At 38.6% G+C, this 18,192-nt stretch overlaps 1 protein-coding gene across 2 annotated transcripts in view; it reads right to left on the bottom strand.

Moving 5' to 3' along the window:
* Nucleotides 1-18,192, bottom strand: part of EPB41L4A (erythrocyte membrane protein band 4.1 like 4A) — a 442,728-nt gene that overhangs the window by 214,749 nt on the left and 209,787 nt on the right. For both annotated transcript variants that reach the window (XM_054688039.1, XM_054688040.1), the window contains exons 5-9: nucleotides 14,120-14,217; nucleotides 12,818-12,938; nucleotides 10,262-10,349; nucleotides 7,250-7,338; nucleotides 6,563-6,626 (exon numbers count right to left, since the gene is read on the bottom strand). In XM_054688039.1, the coding sequence (XP_054544014.1) occupies nucleotides 6,563-6,626; nucleotides 7,250-7,338; nucleotides 10,262-10,349; nucleotides 12,818-12,938; nucleotides 14,120-14,217 (460 nt within the window). The remainder of the gene's footprint in view (nucleotides 1-6,562; nucleotides 6,627-7,249; nucleotides 7,339-10,261; nucleotides 10,350-12,817; nucleotides 12,939-14,119; nucleotides 14,218-18,192) is intronic.

Genomic DNA, 18,192 nt, shown 5'->3' with positions numbered 1-18,192 from the left:
CTCTGCACTTCATCTACTTTGAATCAACTGGATCCACTCTCTTTAATGTTCCTTATCTTTGTTTATGTCAATCATCCCCAAACAAACTCTGCACATCCCTTCCCTTGCTGCTAGGCAACTCCTGAAAACCTCCTTCATGCCCTCCGGAGCTGATGGCCCACCAGTCAGCATCAGTGAAATCCCGATTCTACTCTTCCCTGCCAGTAAAAACCTGAGAAAACCACTATGACTCCACTATGACTTTTTTTTTTTTTTTTTGGTGGGACCCTCGCCGGCGGCCAGGGAATGAACCGGCACTGCAGAGGCTGCGGGCAGCCTCGAAGCCCAGCTCTCAACCACTGCGCCACCAGGGGAGGCCCAAACCACTATGACTTTTTCCCTCACTGTCTTGGAGAAACCTCCTTGCTCCCCATTGCCTCTTTCAGATCATTCTCTCCCCTCCCTATTCAAACTTCCAGTTTTGAATATCCTCAGATTATATCACCTGAAAGCTCTCATGACTACAGGTGGCTGTCATTCTTAAAGTAATCCTCCTCACAGACCATTGTTATTCCAGTCACTGCCACGCTCTTCAATATTATGCCATGGGGATTTTCAATATATAAATGATAAAAATGATCCCTCCAATACCTAGACCTCTCAGTTCCCTAAACAACTGTCTTCTAACAGTATCTTCCTTCCTATCCCAACCATTCACTCCCATGCTCATGACTCCAGAGCAGGATTTCTTAGCTTTAGCACTACTGACACATGTGGATGACCATCCAGTGCCTGCACAACATATTGAACAGCATTTAGCAACACACCCAATCCTGTCCTTGAGAGGCCAGCAACCTCATCCTACACCATGACAGCCAACAATTTCTCCAAGAGTTGCCAAATGTCCAGGGGCGGGGGAATGTAAGTGGGAGGAAAACTGCCTCCAGTTGAGAACCACTGCCCTAGGGTCTAGGACTTCACACCTAAAATAAAGGGAGCCCTACCATACTCTCAATGTTAGCATTCAGCTTTCTGACCCATCCTCTTCCCAGTTTACTTCCTCCATTACTACACCCTCAACAATATTTCAACCACCCCCAGGACTTCCACCACAAATCCAACCACTCCTTCACTCTCCTTGCTCATCTCCGTATTCGATTTCAGTTCCATGGTGAATCACTGTCCTGCCTCACTGGATTCCCTTACTCTCCCTGCATTACTCTCTTGGCAAAACCAACTCTATTTGTTCTCTGCCTGCAGCAGTGTCTCTGACTGTGGCTAGAGAAAAGCATACCATGATTGACCTTTCTTTAACCCTCTACCAAACTATCATATAAATTATCATGGTCCCTTGTCAATTTTCTCTCCAAAACAACTACTTAATCACATCTTTGTTCTTCAGATATCTAAACCTCCTCCCCAACCTCAATCTCAGTTGTTGACTCAGTTCTCTGAGGGAGGAGAGGAAGAAGTGTTCAAAATAATCAAGAGAGAACATCCCCCAAACCTGTTCTATATTCACATGCTGTTTTCCTGTCACTAATCATGAATGAACTGTTCTGGCTGCCATCTAAAACCATCACTCCATTTATATGCTTGCCATTGAAGCAAGGGGTCTCATTCCATCAAGTCTCACTCTCTCCTACACCATCAAGTTTTCATTACATGTCGGGTCATATTCATCAGAGTATAACTTGTAGGGTAAAGAAAATATCAGGCTTTTCTGCCCTTCCGCCATCAGGATAGATGATGGATCCTTGTCCTGAATGCATGCCTGATGGTGGGCACCTGGAATAGGGTGTGGGCATAGGTAGATGGGATTCAGCTGAGCTAAGACTGTGCTTTTAAGGGCGGCATCACGGGGGGACGCCAGCAGCACCAGCACCAGCAGCAGCAGCAGCCGCCGCAGCCGAAGCCGAGAAGCAGCAGAACGAACGCTAGAGAGCCCAGATAGAGTGAGGACTTGCTGGGGGCTGGGAGGCCTGCCAGCCTGCCAGCCCCCCAGCCAGCACCCCTGCCTGCCATATGCCTGGTGAACCCCAAATAAAAAACCTGCAAAACTACTGAGGACTCTGACTCCTCCTTTACCCGATCTGCATGGGATCAGAAAACCTGCCTTGTGCCCTGTCCTGCCCCTTACAATTGGCGTATGTCGGCAAGATCCATGCAGACGGGTATTGGAGCCCTCCGAAGACCTGGAGGGACTAAGGAGAACAGACTTTGCCTGTGACGACGCTGGAGGCACCATGGCGGTATAGAAGATGGATACGTCCACGAGCTACAGGATGAGACCTGGCGTGAAGGAGACGCCCGAAAGGACCAGCCAACGATACCGGATAGGACCAGCCAACGACACCGGATAGGACCAGCCAACGACACCGGAAAGGACCAGCCAATGACCCCTGAGGCAGCAGGCCATTGCTGAAGCAGGGAGAGGCCAATGGACTGATGGACTGATGAACTGATGATTTTGGACTGACAATCCCGCCAGAAGGCGGAGGACCTTAGCAGGTTATGTTTATTTTTTGAGAATCTGGGGGTGGCCAGTGGGCCTAGATGGCCAAAAGCAGCCTGTGTATGCCCAGTGGCCAGGTGGAGGAGAAAAGCCAACTAAGGTGGCAAAAGCTGGTACTGATGCTAAGTTGAGAAGCCCTAAAGCGGCTGTTAAGCAGCCTGGGTATGCTGAAGCCCTGTGAGTCTCGTAAAATCACCTATGGGTGATGCCCTGCTCATTCTTGAGTGAGGGTGAGGAGCTGAGAAGCCTGTCCTTGGGGGACGGGTGGGGAATGTGGCTTGGGGTGGAGCCCAAGCCAAATGCAAAGTTTGGATCCCCAACCCATGTGCTTGTGCAGTGGGTTGGCTTGAGAGCAGGGGTCTGTGAGTCGCATGGGTGGCCATGAAGGCCGAGTGTTGGAGCGACTGCAGACAGAAACCCTGAGGGTTGGCGATTACCCCCAACAGAATAAAATTGCCAATCCCAGAGCTAGTGCATCCTGGGGGTGGATGCTGTGTGTGCCTTGTAGCCGAGACTACAGCCAGAGAAGGCCAGGAAGCCTGACGGCTCCTGGTGTGTTATAGCAGATGCCGTGTGTGATTTCCCCTCCCTCGTATGAGCAGTGCCTTCGGCAGCAGATTTGGTGGCTCATCTGCTGGTACCAATAATTGTCTTTTGCACTTGGTTGGTGCCCTGCCTGGACTTATTTGTGTTCTGTTGTATTTTGTTATGTTGTATTTTGTTATTTGATGTATTTGCTTTTGTGGGCCATGGCTGCATTGTTTGTTTGCTTAGAAAATTGTGTATATATGTATAGACTGTATGGCAGAAAACCCTGAGGGGGTGGACTGTAGGGTAAAGAAAATATCAGGCTTTTCTGCCCTTCCGCCATCAGGATAGATGATGGATCCTTGTCCTGAATGCATGCCTGATGGTGGGCACCTGGAATAGGGTGTGGGCATAGGTAGATGGGATTCAGCTGAGCTAAGACTGTGCTTTTAAGGGCGGCATCACGGGGGGACGCCAGCAGCACCAGCACCAGCAGCAGCAGCAGCCGCCGCAGCCGAAGCCGAGAAGCAGCAGAACGAACGCTAGAGAGCCCAGATAGAGTGAGGACTTGCTGGGGGCTGGGAGGCCTGCCAGCCTCCCAGCCCCCCAGCCAGCACCCCTGCCTGCCATATGCCTGGTGAACCCCAAATAAAAAACCTGCAAAACTACTGAGGACTCTGACTCCTCCTTTACCCGATCTGCATGGGATCAGAAAACCTGCCTTGTGCCCTGTTCCTGCCCTTACAAACTGCATCATTATTTCTTCCAATCAAAAATACAAAACAAAAAATAAATACAAAACACAACTTTTTAACTCCCTTCCCCTGTCTGCCAGCCTTTTATTCCTCTTTATGTCAGGTTCCTCAAAAGAGTTATCTACCTTCACCATCTCTTATTCCTCTCCTCCTATTCCCTCCTTTTGATTTTCTTAGGGGGTATGCATCAACTTTGGTGTTCATTTTCTCCTATTAATTTGGTCTTCAAGTTTCTTCTCCTCCCTCTTCTGCCTTTCACATAAGGACTTCAGTAAATACACTTGCCCCTTGTGATTCTCCAGGTTAGAACTGAGAGTAGGATTACAGGGTTAAACTTCATTCTTCATTCTACTAAAACTGGTCTTGGCAATGATCACCACGCCCGGGAAACCACGTAGTTAGAACCAGAATCCAACAGCTGCTCAACACTTAGAGTGTTGCTACCTTGATATGAGCCACAATTATGCCCCAGCTAGATATTTTTTAAAGATTTATTTATTTATGCATACAAGAGCCAGAGGTACAGCAGTACAGGCCAGAGGTGCCAGGGGTGAGAGGATTCACCAGAGAGTGGGGAGCAGAACAGGCAGACTGACTGAAAAACACGCTAAGGGGAGCAGTGGGCAAGACAGGAGAGGTCTTCTGCGCCATGTGGGTTGTTGCTCCCTGGCTGGCTGGGGATTGAACAAGTGCTGCAGAGGCTGCGGATTGCTTCATAGTGCAGTGCTTAACCCCTAGCGCCACCAGGGAAGCCCCCAGTTGGATTTTTAACATAAGCAATAGTTGTTGAATGAATGAATAAGGAAGAATCTTTGTGGTGAAGGCATTCAATGAAAATCAACCATTTGTTAACAGGTTTTAAAGACGTAACTCCTTCGTAATAAACACATATTCATAAAAGCAAGAATGCTCACAGATGAAGAGCTTTGGTTAATTTAGGGTGCTATTGAATTTTTAAAAAATTCCTTTGATTTAGGCCTAAATTCTGATACTAGTTTTACTAAAGATCTCTGACACCATTGTTAAGTCTCCAGGTGAAAGCAGGGTATTTGATGGTATTCAACTACCAGCCCTTCTCAAAATAGCAGAAGGGACAAGATCTGAGCAGAGTGTTCAAGGATACCAGCTCATACCATGGAGACTGTCATTAAAAAAGTAACATGATAGTCTCAATTTTGTTGTTGTTGTCTTCACCTAATCACAGAGAAATCTAAGAAGCTTAAAGTTCAGGTTAGTTGTAATTTTACCAAATATTTATCCTAAGATAGGCACATTATTAATACAATAATGACCCAAAAATAGTTCACCAAAGGACTAACTCATAAAAATACGTTGTACAGGGAAAAAGGATTTTGAGTAATAGTAACACTCTGATGAAAACTTTGATCATTTTATCATATTCTAATTGAAAACTCGAGATATTATTTTTAACATATTGAACAGACCTTACTCTTTGCATTACTAAGCCACATAAAACCAGTGGCAGGACACAAAGAAAACTGTATAACCCTACAATATTATGGATAATTTTAACTCAATCTTATATTAACATATCTTTTAAGACTGAGCACTGAATTTTCTCCAAACTAGACCACTGAGAATTACCCTGGTGTTTTTGACTATCATTTCTTTAAAAATTTGTATTGTAAACTGATCACCCACTATGGAAAACTGTGTGGGGGTTCTTCAAAACACTAGAAATGGATCTGCCATACAACCCAGCTAATTTTAACTCTTGATAAACTAAAACTAATTTCCATATGCAAATTTTAACGTTATCAATAAATGGAAGCTGCCAAACAGTGGAGTGGGATCACTGCTTTCTTCTAGAAGAAGAAGAAAGAGTGACATCAGGTTTTCTGATTAAGAGTGAACAATCTCAGCAGATCAGGTTATTGATCATTTGACACATATTTATTGAATACCTGCTACATGAGAGGCTCTGTACCAGGCCCCACTCATATCTTTCCTGTGTCTCAACTTTCAGATGCACAAGCACAGACTTATTTACTTTTTTTTACAATTATCTCACCAGCAGGACACCTCAACGCCATTCACTTAGATTTTTGTTCTACATATAGTGTCAAAGAGGCAGAAGGGGGATTCTCTTACATCATATTTTATTCATTTATCCTATAAATATGCTTTACAGTAATAACACTTCAAGGGAACATTTTTTTATGGGTAGATTAAAAGGAAGCTTTACATCCTTGTCTTTTGCCCTATATCCTAAAAGCTACCTCAAGGGGTGAAAGTTCTGACAAGCACTGTGCTCACTACCCAAACAGTCTTAAGGACACCACCAAGGTGCGGAGTCAAGTTCAGAATGCTTGCTCCCTTGTCTGACATTCTCCTTTGAAAATGTCCCCAACTTTCCATATCAATTAAAGAAGGAGCAGGACAGTGACTCCCTTGAGAACTTTAGAACAAAACTGGAACACTTTTTATCCAGTAAGCAGAATGAACCCTTCTTATTTTCTGATTCCTACCTCAAAAAGCACCAAAGTGCACATTACAAGGAAATGACAATCACCTTCTTTCCCCACCTCTAGTCTAGAAAGGATTTTAACCTTTGCTAAAACTAAAATGACATTTCTCCATTACCAATTCACTGATCTATTCAGTCTCCTTCCCATTACATGAGAAGTTGTGCCTGCAAATTAATTAACCTGGTTTATGTGGCTTCAGTTGAAGAAAACATGGAAATTTTGCTTTACAATCTTTTGTCAATGAACAGATAAGATGTCCCTTCTCAGTTAAGCAAAAGCACTGAACAGAAACTTACATCCTTTCCTAGTACTCTTAGTTCATACTGTGTCTCCTTGAAGTGAACCTTTGTAATCCGAGGCCTGAAAAACAAAGCATTGATGGTGGTGTTGATGTTATTTATTAATCTTCAGATATAATACAGTGGTAAAATACTGGTTCAGTATGAAAAAACATTGGATCATTATGAAAAACACTAACTCCTTTATGCTCTACTGCAGTAATTATGGAGAATTCCCTAAATGTCTTTGCTCAGGACACCTTATTAAACAACTCCACTTTCATTCTCCTGTGCCTATTCACTAATGCAAAGCGTGGAGTCCCCAGTCTCTTGCAGTGCCCCCAGATATTGTATAAAGCTAAAGACTCTTAAACCTCTCTCAGATTCTCCCCTACAGAGAGTTAGTACTCAATAGGTATGGGCTGTGGCCCACCAGCACACACCTACACAGGCAGGAAACCGACTACACAGTTTCCATGGACAAGACAATACAGAATCACAGTACCTGAAACTTACAGAAAAAATATATACTGAGATTCACTGGGAGAAAATTTATACCCAATTTCACTCATTTATTATCAACCAATGGAAATATACCTGTTTTCCACTCCTTGTACTGCCATTACCATAAGTCCATCACATAGAATGTACTTTTTTTTCATAGAATGTACTTTAATATTAACTCTGCCCATAAATTGTACATACCAGAAATACTTTCCCACTTGCTTTTTATTCTTGTAGACAACAACACCAACTGGGGTTAATCCTAGGAAATACTCAGACTTGTTTTCTCCCTGCAAATATAAACATATGTTTATAACCATGAATTTATTCATGTAAAAGTTCTTTATCAAACTCAATGGGCCATACAAACACAATTTGTTGCATTAATAATGGCATGTTTTTGAAAGACATTAGATTAGAAAGCTAGCTAGACATGATGGTAGCTAACTAGCTGTTCATTTTTTTCAGTGTTTTAAAGAAAATGTTTCTTAACATATTTTAATTGCTAACTTCAGTTCATTAAATAACACCTGAACTACCAATTAGGTCAATGATGACTCATCCCATGTTGAGTCAAAGAGGTTTTCTACCCTGGTTCCACATTAGTTGGGATCAACTACGTAATTAAGAGTGCTGACACGTGGGTTGCTGAACCAGTTAACTCAGTCTCCAATTAAAGGACACAGTTTTGACCACACATAAGAGGTCCAGGTGATTTCTCCTATGCAGCCATGGACTGAGAATGACTGGCTCTATCAAGGGTGACTGGATGGCTCCTCTTATTGTTTTTAATTATTAATTTTTGAATGAAATTTCATTGATTTAACAATGTTTTACAATACAATAAGTTTTGGGAGTACAGCTTCACACCCCTATATGTACATATATTTCACTGAACATACCATCAAAGTTCTAATGTCATTCACACTATCAAATTGATTCCCTTTATCCTTACTTTCCACCCCCTTTCCTTTCCCCTCTGGACTACTATGTTTTTCACAGAGTCTGAGAGTTATTTCTGTTGTGTCTTGTTCATTTGTTTTAGTCATTGACATTCCACATATGAGAGAAACCAGCAGTTGCCTTCACTTTCTGATTTTATTTCACTTAGTACAATCACTTCAAGTTTCATCATTCTTGTCATAAAAGGCAAGACTTCATTATTTTTAATGGCTGAGTAGTATTCCATTGAGTATACTTATCACACATTTATGTAATAGCTCATCTCGATCTTATTCCCTGATATGAACAATTATGAGGCCTGACTCACCACAATTCTCTCCAGAAATTTCTGGCAGCTGTTTGCAAGCACATTTGTGAGTTTGCTAAGGTTTTTATGATGCTTCTTCCTACTTCAATTTGTGACTTTCACACTGATCAAAGGTGTGAAAATAAAATATTTTCTTATTAAAAACTAAGGCATTGATAAATCCCAATTAAGAGAATATGATTGTGAAATTAAAATCACAGAGTAGGTACCAAGGACATGCACAAAACTTTCTATTTGTAATCTTATTTCAAAGCCAAAGTTAAATAATAGCCTGTGAAATCCTATTTCCAAAGAATATAAGACAATTAATAGGCTCTGGCGGAATACCAGCTGCTGCCTCCCTTCAATTCTAAAATTTCAGTTTTAAGGGATGTATGGAAAATTCTTGTTAACCCAATTCATTGGCAATACGTTACCACTACTCCCCCTCAAAAAAAAAAGTATTTGTGAATTAAAATAAATATTACACAAATACAGAAGCATTTTGCAGAAAAAATTCCTGTTATGCATATTTTCTACAAAATTCCTTTTTTTTAAACCTAAAAATATAAGGTTAAAGGGCCTAAAAGTATTAAAAAAAAACAAAACCCTATTTCACAAAATTTTGAGGTATTCTTAAAGCAAAGTAATATTAAGCATTGATGATTTAGTGAAATTGTAATCTAACAAATCAGGGAGCTACTACCTCCTCCAAGTCTGTAACTTTTATCACCACATTAACTGTATACCCAAGGGTTATTCTAACGCTAAAAAAAAAAAATGATATGGTTTTTCTGTTTTAGGAAACTCTGATGAACAAAAGACATGAAATGAATGCATGAATGAGTTATTTGCATTACAGCAGATTTCTTAAAAATTGAGGTTTATAACCAATTGATATAGTCAATCTTCATATAATCTTTAACAACTCACTTCCTATAAAGAATAAGGCACCTAGCTCATTTTCTCAAATAACATGCCTGATGCTAACTAAAATTTTATGAAATCACAGGTAGGATAGGATTTTGATCTTACAAGCATAAAATAATCAATTTTTTTAAAGATTTATTTATTTATTTATTTATACAAGAACTGGGGTATAGGCCAGATGCGTGGGAGAGTGAGAGACTCACCAGAGACAGAATGGGGAACAGAACAGTCAGACTGATGAAATACACTGCTGAGGGGAGCAGCGGGTGAGACAGGAAAGGTCTGCCGCGCCATGTGGGATTCTCACCGGCTAGCAGAGATCGAACCCGCGCTGCAGAGGCTGAGGACAGCTTCACTGGGCTGCGCTCAACCGCCTGTGCCACCAGGGGAGGCCCACAATATTCAATGTTAATGTTAGAAAAGTGGCTCAGATGGTAAGACTTAGATCTAGAACACTGAATGCAGAGACAGTGTAACTGTTCACTGATGTATTAAACAACTTTTCATCAACCACTGAAGAAAATATGCCAAAATATTTCTATTAATACAACTCAGTAACTAGAGCAGACAATAACCCTCAATATTGATATAATTTGTACATTCAACCTGCCTGACCAAACTTTTACACCCTCTGCTTCTAACAAACACCTAACTTTCTCTGGCAAGTGATTTTATGACTGTTTTTCTGCTATAAAGATCTAATTTTGTAAAGTCTGTTTTCTGTCTAATACAACCAATTGTAGACCAAGTTTAAATTGAGTTGACGTTTGCTTAAGCCCTTTAGATCTGTTATCCAGATTGTGTTTTCAAGTCCAGTTAATTGTTTTTGTACACAGAAATATAATCACAGACTTCTATGCAAAACTCATTAGTGTTTAATCCATGCAAGAGATTCTTTGTCTTTGAAAAACACAGATGAAAAAGTATCATTTGCTTGCCAAACAGAACTATAGCTTTCCTCTGGAAGTTTCAGTGACTTTTTAAGAAAAATGGCATCAGCTTAACATATTTTGTGCTAATTAAATGTTACTCACATAGACAGGATGGAGGTCAACGCCATACATCTCCAGGGATTTGGTGATCCTCAAGTAATTCAGCTCTGCTTCAGAGGGAGCCTGACCCCTATGCCCAGAATAAAAACAAAAGAGTTTTATATCACTGATAGCTATTTCACTTACAGGGATGTAAACTACCTTCATTATATTCACTAGGAAAATAAATAGTCCCCTTGATAATGCAAACATAAATCTTTGTATTTTAAGAAGTACCATGCCTTCCTGGTGACAGAATTTTTTACTATGAGGTGATACTTATAATGTTAATTTTATTTTCCAAATCGATTTTCACTTATTACAGCCAATCCCAATGTCCCAGCATATATTTAAAAATTCTCAGTTTCAGAAATCCCTGAAAAGATTATTGAGAATTTAAGTACTTGAATTTAAAAGCATGCCCTTTACAAAGAGTAAAATCCCTCCATGCACCAGGAGGAAAAGGAAGAAATAGTGAGGGCAGGAAGAAGAGAACGGGTCTCCTACCACTCAGATGGGGATGCTTGGCATCTCCTGAGTACATGTATGGTTTGAAAATTCATTATTTCATATTTAGAAACTGTAAAAGTGTTTGTAATTGTCTTAATACAAAGTATAGAAGTCTTTTCCAAATTTTCACTACTGATAATGTTCAGAAAACAGCATCCATTCCTAATTAGAGTGAGCACCTATCAGGAATCTCCACAGAGAAGTGGAAATAAGAGTGTGTGTGTGTGTGTGTAAGAGAGAGAGAGAGAGAGAGAGAGAGAGAGAGAGAGAGAGAGAGAGTGAGAGAGAGAGAAAGAGAGAGACACAGAGAGATTCCTTTTAATGGCTAACAAAAGGAACTATGAATTTTTAAAAAATAAGAAATCTTGCTTTGATGCATTCTGAAGATTAAGCTTTGTACCCTGGAAAAAAATCCACCACATAGCATCTTTTGAAATCCATGAGCAATTTTCAATACAAATTAAAAATACAAAAGCTATAAAATCTTCATCAGGATTTATACTTTTAGAAATAATGGTCAATCACCAAACAGACCACTACAATAACATATAGAAGACCCTTTACCTAATGCTCCATGACAATTTCAAAATATAATCACACTTTGAAAACCCTAGTAGAATTAGTATCCCCAGAGTGTGCCAAACACACTGCCCTACATAATGTTGTAACATGCTTTCTGTTAGCATCCATTCCAGTGACACCTTAAAATGAAGGATTCTATAATCAGGCTGAGAGCATTCCAGTGCATGCTAATACAAGATGAAGAGCCTGGTTTCTCTCATTACAATTCAGCAATTGACTTCTGTTGCTACTCACTGAAACAGATCCTTAGGCAAACATTTTTTTGTTGACCAGATTAATTCTACATTTTTTCTTAACTATATTAGATCTAAAATCAAGCAAATTCAAACAGGAATGTTACATAAGAGGCAATAAAGGAAAGTTAATCAGTAAAGAGGATTTAACCAAAATAACTATAATTAAATTATAACTTCAATGCTTCAGGCCATTGACTGAAAATCCTACCAAGGGAGTGTGTATATTCTCACAAGTGCATGTGGTGTTAACATAATACCCACCGCAGCTCACACTAGTGTCATCATGACTTCCAGATTCATCACTATAAACTGGATTGGACTTTCCTTACAACTGTGAAGAATTTACATACTCAATATAGAGCAAATCTAGAATACATTAAGACCTCGTGGTTAAAATGTATTTAAAATTAAATAAATTTCATGATATAGGTGACTGAAAAAGTAGGAGACTGCAAAATACAGTATATACTGAATGATTCTATTTATGTGAAATCATACATACAAAAATCTGGGTAAATGAAATCATACATACAAAAATCTGGATAAAGTAGATTTTCTCTATGGGAAATTCTTCATGACAGGTTTCAAAGGTTATCAGTGAAAAATATGGTGACATTAGGTATTGGGATTTATTCTCTCCATTATACTTTTTAAATTTTCTGAGTTTTCTATGAATATTTTATTGTGACTAGGAATAAAAAGAAAAAATATAAAAGGAAAAAAATGTAAGATTGTTCAAGGCACAGGTAAAATTTATCATTCCAGAAATTTTTCTTACGCCTGTCAACAGTATTGACGATAATGTATGCATGATGCAATATATGACCTCATTCTTTTTCCTCCCAGTTTTGAGTACATTACATATGGGATTATCATCACAGAGTTAGCTAATACCTCCATCTTGTCATATAATTACCATTTCTTTTCACGTGGAGACAACATCTAAGATCTACTCTTTTGGCAACTTTCAAGTATACAGATGCACCCCAAGGGCAATGTATTAAGTGAAATAAGTCAGACAGAGAAAAACACCCTACCATATCACAAATATGTGGAATCTTAGAAAGATGAACTCATAGAAACAGAGACTAGAATGATTACTAGTGGCTAGGAGTTGGGGAAAATAGGAAGACATTGGTGAAAGAATATAAACTTCCAGTTATAAGGTGAGAAAGTTCGGAGGAACTAATGCACAGCATGGTGACTATACCTAATAAGGTATGAGGCTTACATTAGAGTTTTATGAATCCTTTCAATGGCTTCTTCAAGTTCTTCTTTCTGATCAGGAACAAACCGATACTCTGACACATATCCTGAAGTGTGCTTATAAGGGTCATAATCTCCAAGTTCAGCTTCAAGAAAGAAAGAAATTCAATTTTTTTTATTTTAGAAAAATATGCCAAAAATAATAATAGAACAAAAACATTAACACCATACTTAACTATTTTCTTCAAATGTCTTGTTAATGAATTCATACACAACAACTTCAGTAAAACAACTCTGATGAGCATATATGAATGGTATAAATAATATCTCATCCTAAAAATGCAAGTTTTACATTTTTGTTTTCTTAAAGACTACAATTATCATGATTTTAATTTCAAATATTCCTATCAGCTTATATAAAATGAAGAATTTTAAACAGAATTTGGAGTATATATATATGTATATACATATGTATATTAGAAAAGCAGAGGTAAACTATAATTATTGATATATGCTCTCAGACAATGACACCAAGAGATAGGGTGTGTGATTCAAAATATACTTTCCTTAATAATAATCATAGGAATATACATCAACACTGCACATAATGCCACTGTAGTTGACACAAAGAAACAAAATAAAACCAGAAAGTTCACGATATTATTCTTATAAAATCTCTCCTCACTACGCTAATCCACTTTTCAAGCCCAACCCAATTCACCTATGTGACGTTTCACTTAGGGTGTATTTTCCACACTATTTTTGGTCTCCAAGTATTATAAAGGCAAGGCCCATGCTGTCTAAATTCTCTTATACCCATTGATTCTTAGAATGGGCTCAGTAATTGTAAGTGAAAGTATCCTCAGCCTCCAAAATAGTAATGCGACCTTGAGCTGTTCCACGTGGCTGTCATATTAATGCCAGATGCTGAAGCACACTGAGCAAAAATGCTTGGCTGCACGGCAGTGACCATCTGGAGTCTTTACTACAGCTGCCCGGAAGCAAGGTGATCTGACACATTCCAGCTTCCTGGGTCTATTAACTCAGGTAGGATGCAGACTAGAACAGATTTCAGTCCTCTGCTTAATCAAGAAATAGTGGCCATTCCTGCAGCTAACTCCACCCAATCTACCTTAAGGGAAGGACCTGGTTTCATTTTCATCTTCTGAAGGGACAGATTAAAACTTGATTCCTGACTAAATTTATTATTTTTTAGCCAAATGTCACTTGGTAAGAATCTTAGTATATAAACTTGCTTAAATAAAAAAAAAAATCAAATTAATTTCCCTAAACATTTCTGAAGCAAATCTGCTTAAATGGAACCTACACTGGATTGCATATGCTCCCAACTGAGCGGCAATGTTGACAGGGCAGGGCAACCGGCCCTGGAGCACATCTTGCTTCACCTGTAAGAAAAACTGGTATCTAAAAGAGAAATGGAGAAAAAAAAAGATTAATGATGTCCTATACTACCCAGATTCTAAGTTTCAAACTCTGAGAAGCAAGGGAACCACCAATTTTATTAGTGAAAATAAAGCCACTTTCCATTCTTTTGTGAGGAGGCTATTGAGTAAACAGAAACTATTTAAATACAGGGCAGTGACTAGAAAGTGCAGGCTCTCAAGTTAGGGCTGCCAGGCTTGCCAGCTCCAGTGCTCACTATCCCTGTGGCCTTGGACTGTTGCCTCAGCTCTCCAACAGCCAGTTTTCTCACCTGTAAAATGTTGGACAGTAACATCAGATTGATGTGAAGGTTACATATAAGCTATTCTTACCAACATCATTACGGCTTTGCCACTACTACAACAACATGCTCTTATTAGGAGCAAATAATAAGGACCAAATATAATATATGTGTGTTATCTATACGGTCTAAAATCATGGATATAGGTAATAATGCCAGTGCAGGATATTCATTCTATGTTACCTATTACACTAAAAGTGCCACTCACTGTCTCTAAACATTGTAAATAAAACCATTCCAATGGTTTTATACTATACGATAACTAATGTAAGACTTTAAAATCAGGTCCCTGCTGTTAGCCACTCTGCAGATGAATGAACTGACAAGCACAAAGAGAGGAAGTAACTTATCCAAGATCTCACAACCAGCTAAGTAGTAGCAAAGTCAGAACTAAAGTCCAGACAATCTAAACCCTTTAAATCTCTCAGTTAGGATGGTATGCAACTTTACTATCCCTCCCCTGGCAACATTCAGCCTTTCTTCTGTGGGTGAAGCATACCAAATTTTATTTTTATGAACCAACACAATGAACCATCAACATCATTTTCATCTGATCTGCGTGTGCGCATGCACTTGCTCTCTCTCTCTCACATTTTCTTTACAAGTTCTTTACAAGATGATTTTTGATGTCAGTGGGAAGGGCAGAAAAAAAAAAACTAAGAACACAAATTTTAAAAATCAGCTGCTATAAAATTTCTCTTCTCCAAATTCTCACAAAGTTCTCTGTGAGGAAATCTGAATGCTAGATGCTACTATGATTGTAGATGACTAATATCAACTTGATTGTGCCCACAGGCATCAGTGAAAATCTGTTTAACATGTGTTTCCCCAAAGCCCACTTAAATAAAATGATACCACTTCTCTCTTGTTGCACAAGAAATCCAGGAACATTGTATAGTTCCTATAATAATTGAACTGACATTCAATTATTAAATATGCTGGTTTTGAGAATCCATACACGACGCTCTCCATCTTCTAGTCCAAGTGACAACCCACTGGATTCTTCTAGAATACTCTTTTAAAACAGCCTCCTCACTGCTCTGTTGTCATTTATATTTACCTTCCTTCCAACTTCCCAAGAGGTAAATAGGATTCTTAAATGGCAAATAGGATCGTCATTCCCTTGATTCAAAAAAAAAAAAAAAAATCTTAAAAGACTTCCCTTTACCAAGATAAAGTTCAAGGCCTTTAAAAATGTTTGTAAGATGATTTACTTCTTCAATCACTCCCCACTCCCTAACATGTACTTTCTGGCCCAACTTCTCTATGTTCTATCCCCTGAATGCTCATTGTGGTTATTAAATCCACTTTGTTATAATCATCTATGCTCCTCTTGAAGAGGAAAAAAAGCAGAGTAAAATGATATTTGTAAATTTAAATGCAAAATCTTATCAACGGAACAGATTCACTGGAATTTTTACTTACTACTTGCTAGAAACATGCCTTGAGTTACACTCTATTGTGAATGTGGAATTTCTTTTCCTGAAGTGTCTTTTTTAAAGGAAATGTGTCAGAGATGCATATTTCTCTTTACTAAGACTTTGCTAACATCTGACTAAGTAGTCAAATTTCTTGCCAAATATAGTCACTGAGTGTCCTAATGCCATAGAGATTTTACTTGAAAGAGAAAGGAAAAGAGGATGATGAAAAAACAGAACTCATGAAACACAGAGACAGATACTAAGAATCAGGAAGTATAGCTTATTGATGATTGTATAAAGGTGTGAGCACACAGTAGCTGCTCAATAGCAGTTGACTTGATGGATGGATATATGAACATATAGACACATAGCTGAAAATGGAAAAAACTGAAATTCTTTTGTTGTCAGAGAAATTCATGAAGAAAAAGGATTACATGTGTTAAAACTTCCCTGAACAACATGTTTTTTAAAGACCAAAGATCTGAGTCATTGCAGTTTTAAAAATCCACTAAAATCAAAGAAAACTATTACAGATATGCAAAAACACTTAATTTCATTCAATGTTGCTTTACTGTAACATTAATGAGAAAAAATAATCCTCGCAGATGTTGAACAAAGTGATGTTCAAGGACCCACTTTCATTATGTCATTTCACTTAAAGTCATAGTTTCCAAAAATCAATTAATGACAGATGAGGCCTTATTATAAATCATTTTTTCTCTTTTATTTATTCTTAAATTATATTTTTCTTACATAACTGTTAATTTCTAGACCATAGTTTCCCTTGTCCTCACCCTTCCCCTCCTGGCTGCCCCTAATCTAAGGTCAGTTTTAAAGTTTATCTTTGCCCATTTGTTTGGTTTCTCTGTATTTCACACACAAGTGAAACCATCTAATATTTATCTTCCTCCTTCTGACTTATTAGGCAAGCCATAAGCCCCTCCAGCTCCAACCATGTTGCTGCAAATGGCAGCAATAAGTTTATGTTTTTTATCACTAAGTAGTATTCCATTGTGTATATTCCATTGTGTATATTGATTTCTTTTCACCACATCTTTCTGACCCATTCATCTGTTTGGACACATTTAAAATGGACACATTTAGACCTTGGCTATTGTACTTAGAGCTGCAGTAAATACAGGAAAGCTGGTTTCCCTTCAAATTAGTGCTTTTGTGTAATTTGGGTAGATTCTTAAGAGTGGAATTGCTGGCTCTTGTGGCAGATCCATTTTTAGTGGAATACCATAGATTACCACAATGGCACAACTAATCTACATTCCCCCCAATGGTGTAAGAGGATTCTTTCTTCTCTACACCCTCACCAGCACTTGTTTCTGTTTGTTTGTTTGTTTGTTTGTTTGAATATGGGTCATTCCATAGGTGTGAAGTGGTATCTCACTGTGGTTTTGATATGCATCCCCTGATAATAAGCAGTAGTGAACATTTTTTTCACATACCTGTTAGCCATTTGCATTTCTTTGAAGAAGTGCATATTTAACTATTCTGCCCGGTTTTTTGATTGGGTAGTTTGATTTGTTTTTGTTGAGTTGTGTGAGCTCTCTGTAGATCTTTGATATAAGTCCCTTATCAGACATATGGTGAGAAAATATTTTCTCCCACTCAGTATGGTGTCACTTTTGACCTACAGAGCTTTTTAGTTTGATGTAGTCCCAGCTACTTAAATTCTCCTTTGTTTTCCTTGCTGTTGGAGACAACTCTTCAAAGATGTTTCTGACGTTTATGTCATGGAGTGTTTTCCTTATATTTCCTTCTATGTTTTTTTATGGTTTCAGGCCTTACATCTAAGTCTTTTGTCCATTTTGAGTTGATTATTGTGTATGGTGTGCGATAGTGGACAAGTTAAATTCATTTGCAAATGGCAGTCCAATTTTCCCAGCACTATTTATTGAAGAAACTTCTTTGTTTCAGTGTAGATTCTCTGTTCCTTTGTCACATATTAGTAGTCCATATAAGTGTGGTTTTATGTCTGTGTTTTCAATTCTATTTCATTGGTCTGTGAATCTTTTTTACTTTGGCTAAACTTTTTTTTTTTGGTGACTCCATGTGAATTTCAGCTATATTTGTCCATTTCTCTGAAGAATGCTATTGACATTTTCACTGGAATTGCATTGAATCTGTAAAGTGCTTTGGGTAGGATGGCCATTTTGATAATGTTGATTCTTTCAATCCATTAGCAGAGAATATTTTCCTTTTTTTGTGTCTTCTATTTCTTTA

This window comes from Talpa occidentalis, unplaced genomic scaffold, assembly GCF_014898055.3.
Source record: "Talpa occidentalis isolate TD23 unplaced genomic scaffold, MPIMG_talOcc4v2.1 talOcc4.6, whole genome shotgun sequence".
NCBI lineage: Eukaryota > Metazoa > Chordata > Mammalia > Eulipotyphla > Talpidae > Talpa > Talpa occidentalis.
This window is presented reverse-complemented; position numbering and strand designations above follow the sequence as displayed.